Source organism: Podarcis bocagei (genome assembly GCF_964188305.1).
Source record: "Podarcis bocagei genome assembly, chromosome: 11".
Classification (NCBI taxonomy): domain Eukaryota; kingdom Metazoa; phylum Chordata; class Lepidosauria; order Squamata; family Lacertidae; genus Podarcis; species Podarcis bocagei.
In genome coordinates, this window is record NC_138136.1 from 39,581,476 (window position 1) to 39,594,122 (window position 12,647).

The window sequence follows — 12,647 nt, forward strand, 5'->3', positions numbered from 1 at the left end:
TTCCGCCGTGACTGCATGCGAGCAGGCTATAAAGTGGCACATTTTGGTTAATAGGTCTACTACAACCATGATGGCGGTTTTCCCTTTGGACTTCGGCAAATCAGTCATAAAATCTATCGACACTGCCTCCCATGGTCGTTCTGGTGTGGGTAGCGGTTCTAATAAACCCGCCGGCACCCGCCTCTCTCCTTTGGCTCGCTGGCATTGGTCACACCCTCTTACATACTCCCGTACATCTTCCCTGACCTTGGGCCACCAAAATTCCCTGGTGACCAACCACATGGTTTTGTGTTGCCCAAAATGCCCCGCTGTGGGGCTGTCGTGCAACTGCTTGAGTACTCTTCCCCTCAATTCTCCTTCAGGTATATACAGTGCCCCCTTGTAATACAATGCCCCGTTTCTCTCCTCAAAACCTCCGGGCGTCTCCCCCTCCCTCCTGAGACCTCTGAGTTTGTCCTGGGCGTATTCATCATTCTCCGTTCCCTCTACCAGTTCTCTTTGCCCCACCAATGCCGCCCCACACACCCAGCGGTCCTCTGGGATGACATGTCTCTCTTCGGGTGCTCCCTCCCCCTCCAAATATTCAGGTTTGCGTGAGAGAGCGTCCGCCCTAATGTTCTCTGGGCCTGGCACGTAACAAATTTCAAAGTTGAATTTGGAGAACTCCTGGGCCCATCTCACTTGTCGTTGGTTGAGTACTCGTGCCGTTCTCCAATACTCTAGGTTCTTGTGGTCAGTGCACACTTGCACCTTATGTTGCGCACCAATTAGTAGGTGCCTCCATCTTCGGAACGCCTCGTGAATGGCGAGTAGTTCTCGGTCATACACCGTGTAGTTTCTCTCGGATTTGTTCAGCTTTCGCAAGAAAAAGGCACACGGTCTCCACTCCAACTTCTCTTTCCCTGGCTGCAGAAGCACCGCCCCTATCGCTCTGTCTGATGCGTCCGTTTCTACTCACATCGGTTTTTGTAAATCCACATGCAGGAGCTGTTCTTCAGAAGCGAACGCCCTTTTCAGTTCCTCGAATGCTCGCTCCGCCTCCTCCGTCCAAACGAATTTCTTCTTACTGCTGAGACAGTCCGTAATTGGAGCCGTCAGATGGGCAAAGTTTCTGATGAACTTCCGATAGAAGTTTCCAAACCCTAGGAATCTCTGCACATCCTTCTTCGTTCTCGGTGTTTTCCATTCCAGCACCGCTTGGACCTTGCCTGGGTCCATGGCCAAGCCCTTGTCTGACAAGCGGTACCCCAGGAATTCCACCTCCTTGCTATGAAACTGACACTTCTCCAGTTTCACCCACAGTTGGTTTGCTTGCAGTTTGCCCAACACTTCTCTGACGTCTCTCACATGCTGCTCCTCATTCTCTGAATACACCAACACGTCATCTAAGAAGGCCACGCAATTCTTGTAAAGCAACGGTCCCAGGACGTGGTTCATAAACACTTGAAAACACGCTGAGCCTGCTTGTAGGCCGAAGGGCATAACGAGATATTCAAATGCCCCCAGTGGGGTGAACATGGTGGTTTTCCATTCATCCCCCTTCCTTATTCGTATCAGGTTGTACGCCCCCCTCAGGTCCAGCTTTGTAAAAATCTTTCCCTTCCGCACCCTTGTCAAAATGTCATCGATTCTGGGCATAGGGAAGGCCACTGGTTCTGACACTGCATTTAAGGCCCAGAAGTCCACGACCAGCCTCGGCTTGTCCGTGTTTTTTTTATCCACAAAAAACACTGGGCTGCCCCCCACCGCCCTGGACTCTCTGATAAAACCTCTCTTCAGATTTTTGTCAATGAACTCCCTTAGTTCCAACATCTCCCTGTCTGACATGGCGTACAGCTTGCCTACTGGGAGCTGTGCCCCAGGGAGTAAATTGATTTGACAGTCAAAGGGTCTATGCGGGGGTAGTTTGTCAGCTTCCCTTTCACTGAAGACGTTGCACAGATCTGCGTATTGTCGTGGCACCTTCCCTTTCTCCGTTACTTCGGTCCCTGCTAGCGTGGCTTGGGCCCCTGCAGAAGCTTTCCCCTCTTTGCAGTGTTCTAGACAGTGTGCTGACCCAAAGGAAACCACTCTCTGATGCCAGCCCACTAGCGGATCATGTAACGCTAGCCAGCTCATCTCCAAAATAATGGGAGCTCCTCCCAAGGTGGCCACATTAAACACTATCAGTTCGGTGTGTCTTGCCACCTTCATAATCATTGGGACGGTCTGTAGGCTAACTTCTCCTCCCAACAGCTCCCTCCCATCGATCGTGGTCACCTGTAAAGGGTTGCTTAAAGGGATAGTCTGTATCTGGTGTTCAGCTGCAAACTCCTTGCTCATGAAATTACAGGAGCTGCCTGAGTCCAAAAGCTTTATCTTTAGAGGGTGTCCATTTGGCAGCTCTAGCGACACCTCTATCACTAGGGCTGGTTTAGGAGGTTCCGGCGTGGGCACTTTCACTGCTCTTTGGCCTGGCTGCTGTGCCCCGACGGTGGCAGCCAGGCGTTGGCTTTTACTTGCTCCGGTACTTCTTCCTCTCTCCCCCCAACAGCTCCCGCCATCCCTTGCCATTCCTTTCTTTGGGGGCAGACTCTGGCAAAGTGACCTGGCTGTTGGCAGAGATAACATTTCCTGGCGCCTTTCCCCTCCTTTCCCCCTTCACTGGGCTTTGAAACTGCGCGCACGCGCGCTGTTCCGATTTCCATCGGCTCTGCCGGCGGGAAAGTTGGCTCTGGAATCTCTGGAATGCGGAACTCCTTCCAACGTTCCCCCTTCCCTTCCCGCCTCTCCAAAGCTCTCGCCTCCTGGCGCGCTCCTATGGTCAGCGCGGATTTGGTCAGCTGGTCCATAGACTCCGCCCTGGGGCCCCGGGAAAGTTCATCTTTCACAGCAGAAGAAAGCCCTTCTTCAAACAGCATTTGTATGGGTTCCGCCGATAAGTCCCACCCCAATCTGTGGATCAACATGGTGAACTCAGTCCAGTACTCACGGACAGATCGGCTCCCCTGTTTGCAAGCCATTAACTGTCTGCGCACCACTCCCAGCTCAATATCGCTGGAAAACATCAGATCCATGGCTCGAAAAAACTTCATCGTGTCCTTTAGGACGTCATTATTCGCTGCCATCAGGGGCCTAACCCAGTCTTTCGCCCCCTTTTCGAGATGCCCAATCACGAATGCCACCCGCGATTCCTCATCGGGGAAGTCATCAAACTGCAGATTGAGGGCATATTGCATCTCTGTCCGAAAGGCATGATAGTCCTTGGGCTCCCCCCCAAACTTCTGCACCAATCCTGGTACCTTTCTGGCGAGTGGGGTGGTCTTCCCCTTCCCTGCATCTTGAGCCCTCCTCTCCTCGAGCCTCGCCGTCTGCAGCGCTAGCTGGACCTCCAACACCCGGTACCTTTCTTCCAGGCTTGGACCCGCTCCAGCTTCTGCTTCTCCGGTGGCGGCTGGGTTGCTCATGATGCCTTCTGTTGCACAAGCTGCTTTCAAAGACTGTCGGAATGCTGTGATGGGACGATGAGCTGCTTGTGCGTAAAATCCTAGTCCCTCAGAGTTTGGTCAAGTCCGCAAACCTCTGTCTGTGACGGAGCGCCTTAAACATGGCTCCGTCAGTCACTGGCAGATTCCGACAGTGGTTGCTTTCGGAATCGCTTCCAACATAAAAGCTCCTTAATGGAAACACGTCTTCTGGACTCACGGCGTGACAGTTTCCGGCGAGGAGTGGGTGTCCCTATGGGAGGTCCAGAAACCTCCCCACTGTTCTCGCTGGAAGTGTCTCTGAGCCATCCCTCCTGCTCTCTTTCCCTCAGAGACCCTCCTCTCCCCCTGCTGGTTCCCTCTTCAGCTGCCGAGTCTCTCCCAACCTCTGTGAGCCCCTCCACCACCTGTCCTTCCGATGGCAGTTCCCTGACAGTACCCTTAGAGTTAACCTTCCAATCTTGTTCAAAGGCTTGCCAGAATAATGTTTCAAATAAAACCAAGTCAGTGCAGGGCTCTGTTCCCTAGAATAAGTGATAAAGTCATGTCATGGCAGTGCCTATTCTGACCATGATAGAGGGTCTCTGGTTCTTTTTCTGCCTACTTCTTAGCATTCGTTAAGCAGAAAGGACCTCAGCTTAAGCCAACTCCAAGCAATTCCATGTCCAAGCCCCATGAGGCAACAATGCATATTAGAGGGCAATGGCTGTTGCTGAATCAAAGATCATAGTTATATTATTCTAAGATTGTACAAGTCATTGCATAGGGCAATAGTTTTATTTATTTATTTAGAAGCATTTATAATCTGCTTAAGATTTTGAAAACCTGTAAGTGGAAGTTAGTAGGAAGCTGAATGAAAAAGAAATCAAACTTCAGGTGGTTCACACCTGTATTTCCTGGGGAAACTGACAGTAAAGTAAGTTTACAGGAAAATGTCACATACCTAGATTTCAAATGTGAAACACAGCAATAATATTGTACAACATGGTGCATAACTACCCCAAATACCAGTTAGACCCACCAATCTGAACAGTGGTATTATCCTGTACTCTTTCAATACAGGGCCCCAGTAGTGTCCTGTTATGAACTCTGGCGCATGTAATGTAATGAATCTGTAGACCTTAGGCTGCAAAATTTACAGGTAGCGGTAAAGGAAATGGCATCAAATCCATTCACATGAATGCTACAGGCTGCATGTGACACATGAAAAGGCAAAATATTTAGCAATTTTTCTTACCTTCAATAACTCTGAATGCCTTCCTGCAACTAGGGAGGGGCCATTTTGCTAAACCGGATTCTTGAAAGTTTTCCTTTAATTTTGAATATTCAATAGGAAAGTGAGCCTTTGCTGAATTGTTCAGTTCTGCAGTGTGGGGGAAGGAAAAAACACGTCACAAATCTTAACCACTTCATAATGTAAATTTTGTAATTGCCAAATATTTTATTTACTTTGCTCACATATTACACACACACAGAGTCTCCATGCAGCACATAAAGGAATTTTAAAATCCAAAAAAATTTAAACATTCAATACAAAACACATATAAGAAAACCTGGCAAGCATGATCTAAAAATTGGTTGAGTTCCTGCAGCAGTTTTTTTTTTAAAAAAATATATATAGCACTTGTAAGCATTGTATACTTTAAAATACAGGCTACAGTTGCATGACCTGGGTTGCAATCCTATCCATTCTTACCAGGGAATAAGTTCCACTGAACAAGGACGCTTAGGATCTGGCCACAGCAGATTCTAGATAGGTTGCATGTAAGCATTTGGGGATGTCTAGCTATATACACTGTGGTTCAAGGCTACATGTCAGTGTATTTGCAGCACTAAAGTGACCTCTCTGGAGCATAAGCCTGGGCAGTTTGTATGGAGGTCCTGGGTTGCTCAGACGACAAGACTCACTGGACTCACTGATGGGGTCCAAAGGAAAGCAGAGCAATACTTTTAGCTTATTTATTTATGATGTGATATCTTCTTGAATACTTATATAGCATCCCTAGCTATATAAAGAGCTGCAGTCTAGGAAGTAAACATACAGATATTAAGTATAGATTTTAAAGCAGAAGGGTCTCAATCATAGCTAAGGAAGCTGAGCACATGCAATTAAAGAGCTCTCTGAAACTTTATATAGCAGCGCCCTAAAGTAGATTATTAGCTGATGAAGTTTCTAGGTAGTCTATCAGCTTGCAGTACTTAAATGGCAGGAAATTGGTAGAGATTAGCCCTTGCCTTATTATTTTATGATTTTATGATGGTTTAGTGTTTCCATTATTCTTAAATTATTGTTTGTGTTTTATAATGTTTTTATATTTTGCTGGATATCATTCTGTGATCAGTTGTAGGATGAAGAATAGTATCAACATTTTCTAAATAAATATGCAGAGAAGATTGGGGGAAAGCATAGTCTAGCCTCTAGTGCAGAGGAAAGCTGTCCAAAACCTCAATACATAAACACAGGATCACTAATGATTCTCATCACCTTTGCAATTAATAGCCTTCCTTCCTGACTCAATCAGGCAAGTTGTCTCTGCCACCATTTTGGCAGAAACCTAGCAAAAAAATTAATCTGGAATTTTGTGGGCCATTACTCATCCTCTTTAGAAAAGCGCCCAAGTGATTATCTCTGGATGTGCTATATAATGGACAGTACAATAAATAATGAGCTAGCTCTTCAATTTCCATTGAACCACAAATGCATCTTATCTGGTCCTGTGGGCATACCAAGTGCTCTTCCCCCGTTACTGCAGATTTCAAAGCTGAAAACTTAATAAGGAAAAAGCTCTCTGGGCTGCAGGGTATCTAAGCTCAACCAGATAATGTTTGTACCCACTCTTTAATTTCAAAAGTTGCATAGCTGGAGAAATCTTAGAAGAATGGATTACTGCTATTCTGGTTTCTATTGCTATAATTTTAATGTTGTGAGAGAGGAATGCTTTGAGCTAGTCACAGGAACTTGGACTGAGATAGATCATATTGTGGAAAAAACTGAAACACCTGCTGTAATCGTTAATTTTTGTATAGCCCATGCTTCTGGGTTTATTGCATCAAACAGGGTTGGGGGTGGACCTAGAAACAGGTAAGACTATTAAGTGAATGCATCCTGGGATTTAGGGTTAATTCTATTTAAAACCATATATTTTTGTTCCTGCAACAAAAATTGTGTTCTGGAGTGCTGTTCTGGGTGCACCTGAAAGAAGAGAGTGCGAGAAACTTGTAACCACTAAGGCTCCGACTAGATAAGAATGTAATTGATTATGTGTTTCAAGCAGCATCTGCCCCCCTTATGTAGGGGCAGGGTGTTTGGCTATGCAGAAGTGAGTGCTACACACACAATCTCCCCGTGTGCTTTTCTCCCAATATTGGTGATTCTAAGCCCAGTTGAAGACAAATGTGTCTTGGAAGAACCTCCTGGCTTGGTGAGGGACAGTTTAACACCCCCTCCTGGCTTTCCACTTTCACTACTAACATTTGTACCCATCCCTTTCTCTACATAACTGGAATAGATGTGGATTTAGACACATGGATCTGCTAGCATCATGCCTAATGTATGAGTAGTTACCATTATACTAGATTTGGAGTACAGTGTCTAATTAGTCCTGAACATTCACTTTGAGGGAAGACAGCTAAATATTTATTGGTCGTTACTAGGAAAGAGGAAATATATCTTTGAAAGCTTTATACCTGATTGGAAAAAAACTTGGGCAATTGCCGTGCGGCACAGAGGACACAGAGTGCTGGTTGGATTATCTTTGGCGAGTGTGCGTAGGCAAGGTTCACAGAAGATGTGGTGGCAGGGATAGCACATGTAAGGATTAAAATAAACATCCAGGCACACTGCACAGAGGTAGCTTTCCTTATCTTGCCAGTGTTCGTGCTCCTCTTCTGTATTCATAGCCTGGGGTAAGAGGGAGAAACAAAGCAGTGCTTTAAAATTATTTCACTCAGTCAAATAAGATACACAATAAAGGCATCATGCTCCAAGTACAATGTGTATTCCCCCACCCCTACTAATATTTTCTAACGTAATCCCAAAGTAAAACCAATGTACCTGAAGTAATGTGAACGCTTCTAGGTGGAACTAGAACAAAAAGAAACATGCTTTGCTGCAACAGCTGATAAATTACACAAATCACCTCCCCCTATGTACGGCAAGCTTTCCTATTACTTGTGATGTGCACATTTTATGAACTATTACAACAGTCAGTAAAAGAACGGCAACACTGGAGCTAGGGGTAGGTGTATTAAAAAGTAGGTGAGTGCTTAGCATGACAAATTATCTTCTTCTCTTATAAGAAAGTGAATGCTTACATCATCTTCAGAATTCCACATGCTGTAGTCGAAAATAGTGAGCAATGCAAGCCTGCACTCATACAAGCTCAAGGCTACTTAGGAGTTTTGTAGCTAAGCAATAGCTTTGAACTTGCCCATACCTGGTCCCAACTCTCTAGCACAATGACTAAGAAATCAAGAGCAAAGGATGGCAAAATGGAAAGAGCAAACCCAGCTTTCATTTTTAATCAGGGGTTTCTAGATCTCAAGGTTATAGAGACATATTAAATAGGTATCAATCAATCAATCAATCAATCAATCAATCAATCGGTGTCAATTAAATAGGACATATTCATTAGGTCCAGACATTAGAGGTCAGAAATGGGTTTCGGCCAAGGTCTGTTTTGTGTGTGTTTGCGTGTGCATCTCACTCCTCTTTCTTTTTGCGATGGCATTCTTTTGCTGATGCCAAATTAAATTAGAATGATAAATCATTTCTGATTAGTTCCTCAGCTCAGATGACCTAAACTTGTCTACTTTATTTTGTCAATTGTGAATTTGGCATTGCAGATGGTAGCATTTTTGTTTTTGGCATGCAGTAAACACGAAGTCCTAAATTATTATTATTAACTTATTTGAACAATGTAAGTGATAATTGCTTCTTACCAAACATGCATATATAGATTCAGTCACTGCAAATATATATTCTCTTTTCAGCACCTTTTTGTTTAGGAAAACCTACCCAGACATGCAAAATTGACATGCATTTTAATCTGTAATTTAGCTTGTAATGTTTATTTTTAACTGGTGACTTACATTTTGAATTTTAAAAGCTTGCTTTTAACGTTAATTTCTTCATAAACTGCTCATAGGTTTTATTTACCATTAAGTGGTATATAAATTATGTTAAATGAAATGAATAAAAATACAATCATTGAGCCAAGTTGAGGAAAAATATATAGAATGGGACTGCTGCCCACATTTAATTTTTAAATACTGAAGTGTAATTCTATCAGCTTCTAGTTTGGGATTACTTTGACACCATCCACAATTCCAGGCTGCTCTCAATTCTTATAAACTAGTGAAAAGTTATTTTAATGGTGATTATCATCCCTCACTTGCCACTGTCACGCAATTCTCCCCGTCTTCTTCACCCAAAGCTTCTACAGTTTTACCTGAGGCACTGATTTAGTGGCAAGAGGCATCCTGTGGTAGACAAGGTAGCAGGGATTAAGTAGTAAATTTAGAAAATAACAGCAAAAGGAAACAAGTAGTTCTATGTGGTTAGTGTGAGATTAAAGCAGACCAGAAAAATAAAGCACTGAAATCATTTACCACCTAAAGATGTGGACCTTCCTCATAATTTGGCCTCTGAGGGTTCTGTGCTCAGACTGATGTCTGATATTTAGCAAAGTTGCTTATGGTTTTACACTTTGGAGAAATTTATGGCTAAACTTCACATATAATGGTCAGCAAAACAAGTCAAAGCATCCATGTTTGCATTTAGTTAATAATTTACTTTCACTTCCTCTCTATTTGGCTTCTCACTAAAATGCAAAATAGAAGTAAAAAACGTCAAGGAGAACAAAGTAGGTTAAGAGGGTCTTTGGAGCTAAGAATTACAAAGAGCCATGGCCTCCTCTCAGGCTTTTCTACTTCACCTTGGGAGAGATAAATTGCTCACAGAGAAAACTATAAAGAAGAGTATATTTTTCAGCACAACATTTACATTTAAAGTGAGTGTTGTCTACTTATGGCACCTAGAATAAATGATCCATAGACAATTGGAAGCATAAAAGGGTGGAATACTACGGCAGTATTCATTGCAAATGAGTAGAGTTACTGCAACTAAACCTATTATATACTCTGGCACAAAGTCATTATACTCACTGTCTCCCATTTTGTATAACTAAACAGTTTGATTCATTTACATTGGCACTTATTGGAATTGGCGAATTTTCCTCAAATAAGCAAAGGAATATCGTGTATATATACAGAGTATCTTTGTCATTGCAATAACATCTATGGCATGCAATTGTCTCCAGTAAAGCACATTTAAAGGAGATGGCTTCTCCCAAAGAATCCTAGGAACTGTAATTTCCTGCACACAGAGCTACAATGCCCAGCATTCTTAACAACCCACAGTTCTCATGATTATTTGGGGAATACCATATGCTTTAATGTGGGAAATACGGGTTCACATATGCATGTGTATAGACACAAAAGCAGTTACACAAGTGTTTATGGAAATCAGCGCCAGTACTGAATACATGTCCTTGAAAACTACATTACTTGGGACATCTGCATTACTGGATGAAAAGTTCACAGTCTGAGTTGGAAACAAATTCTTGGGGAAATAGCATTTGATTGGTAATACAGTCAAGCACATTCAATTGTCTATGTGTCAGGGGGAAAGCTTTATAATCACTACTGCTAGACAAGTTTTGTGTGAAATGAGAAGGGAAAACTGGGGCAGGACTCAAACTTACGGGTGAGAGATCTGTGCAAGAAGCATCTGGGCCACTTTGAGCTTCCAGTTATAAAACTGGTTACGTGACACAAGTTTCCAAATGTGGGAACTGGTCTCAGGATAAGGAGGGATGCTGGTTTTTGAAGGGAATAGTTCATATTAGACAACCTTGTTCTGAATCAAGAAATGGGTCATTACAACAAAGTAGTCCATTAATGTATACATAGATGCTCAGATTTACAGTGGGTTCTATGCATAGTGAGGAATGTGCTTGGTTGTAAAATCTACAGGCCAGGGGGCCAGTGTGAATTATGTGTGCATTTGTACTATAAACTTTACTGTGCTAAATCTAAATTTCTCAAAGTGAAAGCCGGATGTCCTTAAGAAGGCCCGAGCCACTGTGCAAAGATGAATTCAATTGAACCCTTCCTCCCAATTACAGTACTCTGCATTCCATACTTCAGAACTGAAACTTGCATATTAGTGCTACAGTTGCATATACCGTATTTTGCGCCCCATAAGACGCTCCGGCCCATAAGACGCACCTAGTTTTTTGGGGGGGAAATAAAGGAAAAAAATTATTTCCCCCCCAGGCGCGGGGCTGGGGCACCCCGAGCTTCCCCCGACCCCAGCCCCCAAACAGGCAGCTCTCTGCAAGCCGTGGGAGCCCAGCGGTGGTTCCCGCTGCTTGAGGAGAGATCCGCGAAGCCTGCACGTGCTGGGATCAGCGCTTGCAGGCTTCGGGATGCCTGCAACTCTCCCCAAGCAGTGGGAACGTTCCCGCTGCTTGGGGAGAGATCCGCGAAGCCTGCACGTGCTGGGATCAGCGCGGGCAGGCTTCGGGATGCCTGCAACTCTCCCCAAGCAGTGGGAACGTTCCCGCTGCTTGGGGAGAGATCCGCGAAGCCTGCGCGTGCTGGGATCAGCGCGCGCAGGCTTCGGGATGCCTGCAACTCTCCCCAAGCAGTGGGACCGTTCCCGCTGCTTGGGGAGAGATCCGCGAAGCCTGCGCGTGCTGGGATCAGCGCGCGCAGGCTTCGGGATGCCTGCAACTCTCCCCAAGCAGCTGGAACGTTCCCGCTGCTTGGGGAGAGATCCGCGAAGCCTGCATGTGCTGGGATCAGCGCTTGCAGGCTTCGGGATGCCTGCAACTCTCCCCAAGCAGTGGGAACGTTCCCGCTGCTTGGGGAGAGATCCGCGAAGCCTGCACGTGCTGGGATCAGCGCTTGCAGGCTTCGGGATGCCGGCAACTCTCCCCAAGCAGTGGGAACGTTCCCGCTGCTTGGGGAGAGATCCGCGAAGCCTGCACGTGCTGGGATCAGCGCGCGCAGGCTTCGGGATGCCTGCAACTCTCCCCAAGCAGTGGGAACGTTCCCGCTGCTTGGGGAGAGATCCGCGAAGCCTGCACGTGCTGGGATCAGCGCTTGCAGGCTTCGGGATGCCGGCAACTCTCCCCAAGCAGTGGGAACGTTCCCGCTGCTTGAGGAGAGGTCCGCGAAGCCTGGAGAGCGAGAGGGGTCGGTGCGCACCTACCGCTCTCGCTCTCCAGGCTTCAGCGAAAGCCTGCATTCGCCCCATAAGACGCACCCACATTTCCCCTTCATTTTTGGAGGGGAAAAAGTGCGTCTTATAGGGCGAAAAATACGGTAGCTATTCACTAATACTGTATATTGAGTGAGATAATAGTGGCACAGCTGGGTTTTTTTGGTAGTTTTTATTGCTCCTTTTCATGCATGCACAATCTACGCACCCCACCCCGATATATTGTGAGTGTCTAGGTTTTATTTCCTCTTCTCCTTTAACAGCTTGATCTGAGCCCAAACTGAAAAATAGCTGCCTACACAGACCACCTCCTCTGCCTTTCACACAGATGGATTCTAATAGGTGTATCCTTGACTGAGTGAGACTTACTTTAACAATATTTGAGAACCCCTGTGCTAAATGTTCTAAAACCCATTTCTGAAAGCATTGTTATTGCCTTGAAGAGCCTTTTTTTGCAAGAGTCTGCTCTCATCAAAGCACTGAACTGCTGCAAGTCTCATTGCAAGGAATGGGAATGACACCAGCCACAGCAATTTGAAGATAGGCCTGTTTTAGTATTTAGCAAAATTTCTGATGACATTCTGCAGCATCCACATTGTTAAATGCAGAATCACTTCAAGAGCTTTACTGTTATGCAGCTTTTTAAATACTAATCCCCCCAGATCACTCCATGTCCTAATTGGAATGTCATTTATTAGAATATACATCTAAAGTGGCAACTGATATTACTAGTAGCCAGATAAATGCTACTGGAAAAATTACATTTTTCAGTTTAAGAACCTTTGGGAATGCAGCTCTCAGTGAAGCCATTGGCAATCACCCAGGGAAGTAGCAATTTTTCCCATTACATGAAACAAATTAACGCAATAGATTCATGAAAATAGCTTCCCAAGATG

At 45.0% G+C, this 12,647-nt stretch overlaps 1 protein-coding gene across 4 annotated transcripts in view; it reads right to left on the bottom strand.

The window, feature by feature from the left end:
• Positions 1–12,647, bottom strand: part of RNF180 (ring finger protein 180) — a 111,776-nt gene that overhangs the window by 61,703 nt on the left and 37,426 nt on the right. For 3 of the 4 annotated variants that reach the window (XM_081212815.1, XM_081212813.1, XM_081212816.1), the window contains exons 5-7: positions 7,519–7,548; positions 7,152–7,365; positions 4,702–4,827 (exon numbers count right to left, since the gene is read on the bottom strand). In XM_081212815.1, coding sequence (XP_081068941.1) covers positions 4,702–4,827; positions 7,152–7,365; positions 7,519–7,548 — 370 coding nt within the window. The remainder of the gene's footprint in view (positions 1–4,701; positions 4,828–7,151; positions 7,366–7,518; positions 7,549–12,647) is intronic. The other variant, XM_081212814.1, reaches the window with a different exon arrangement.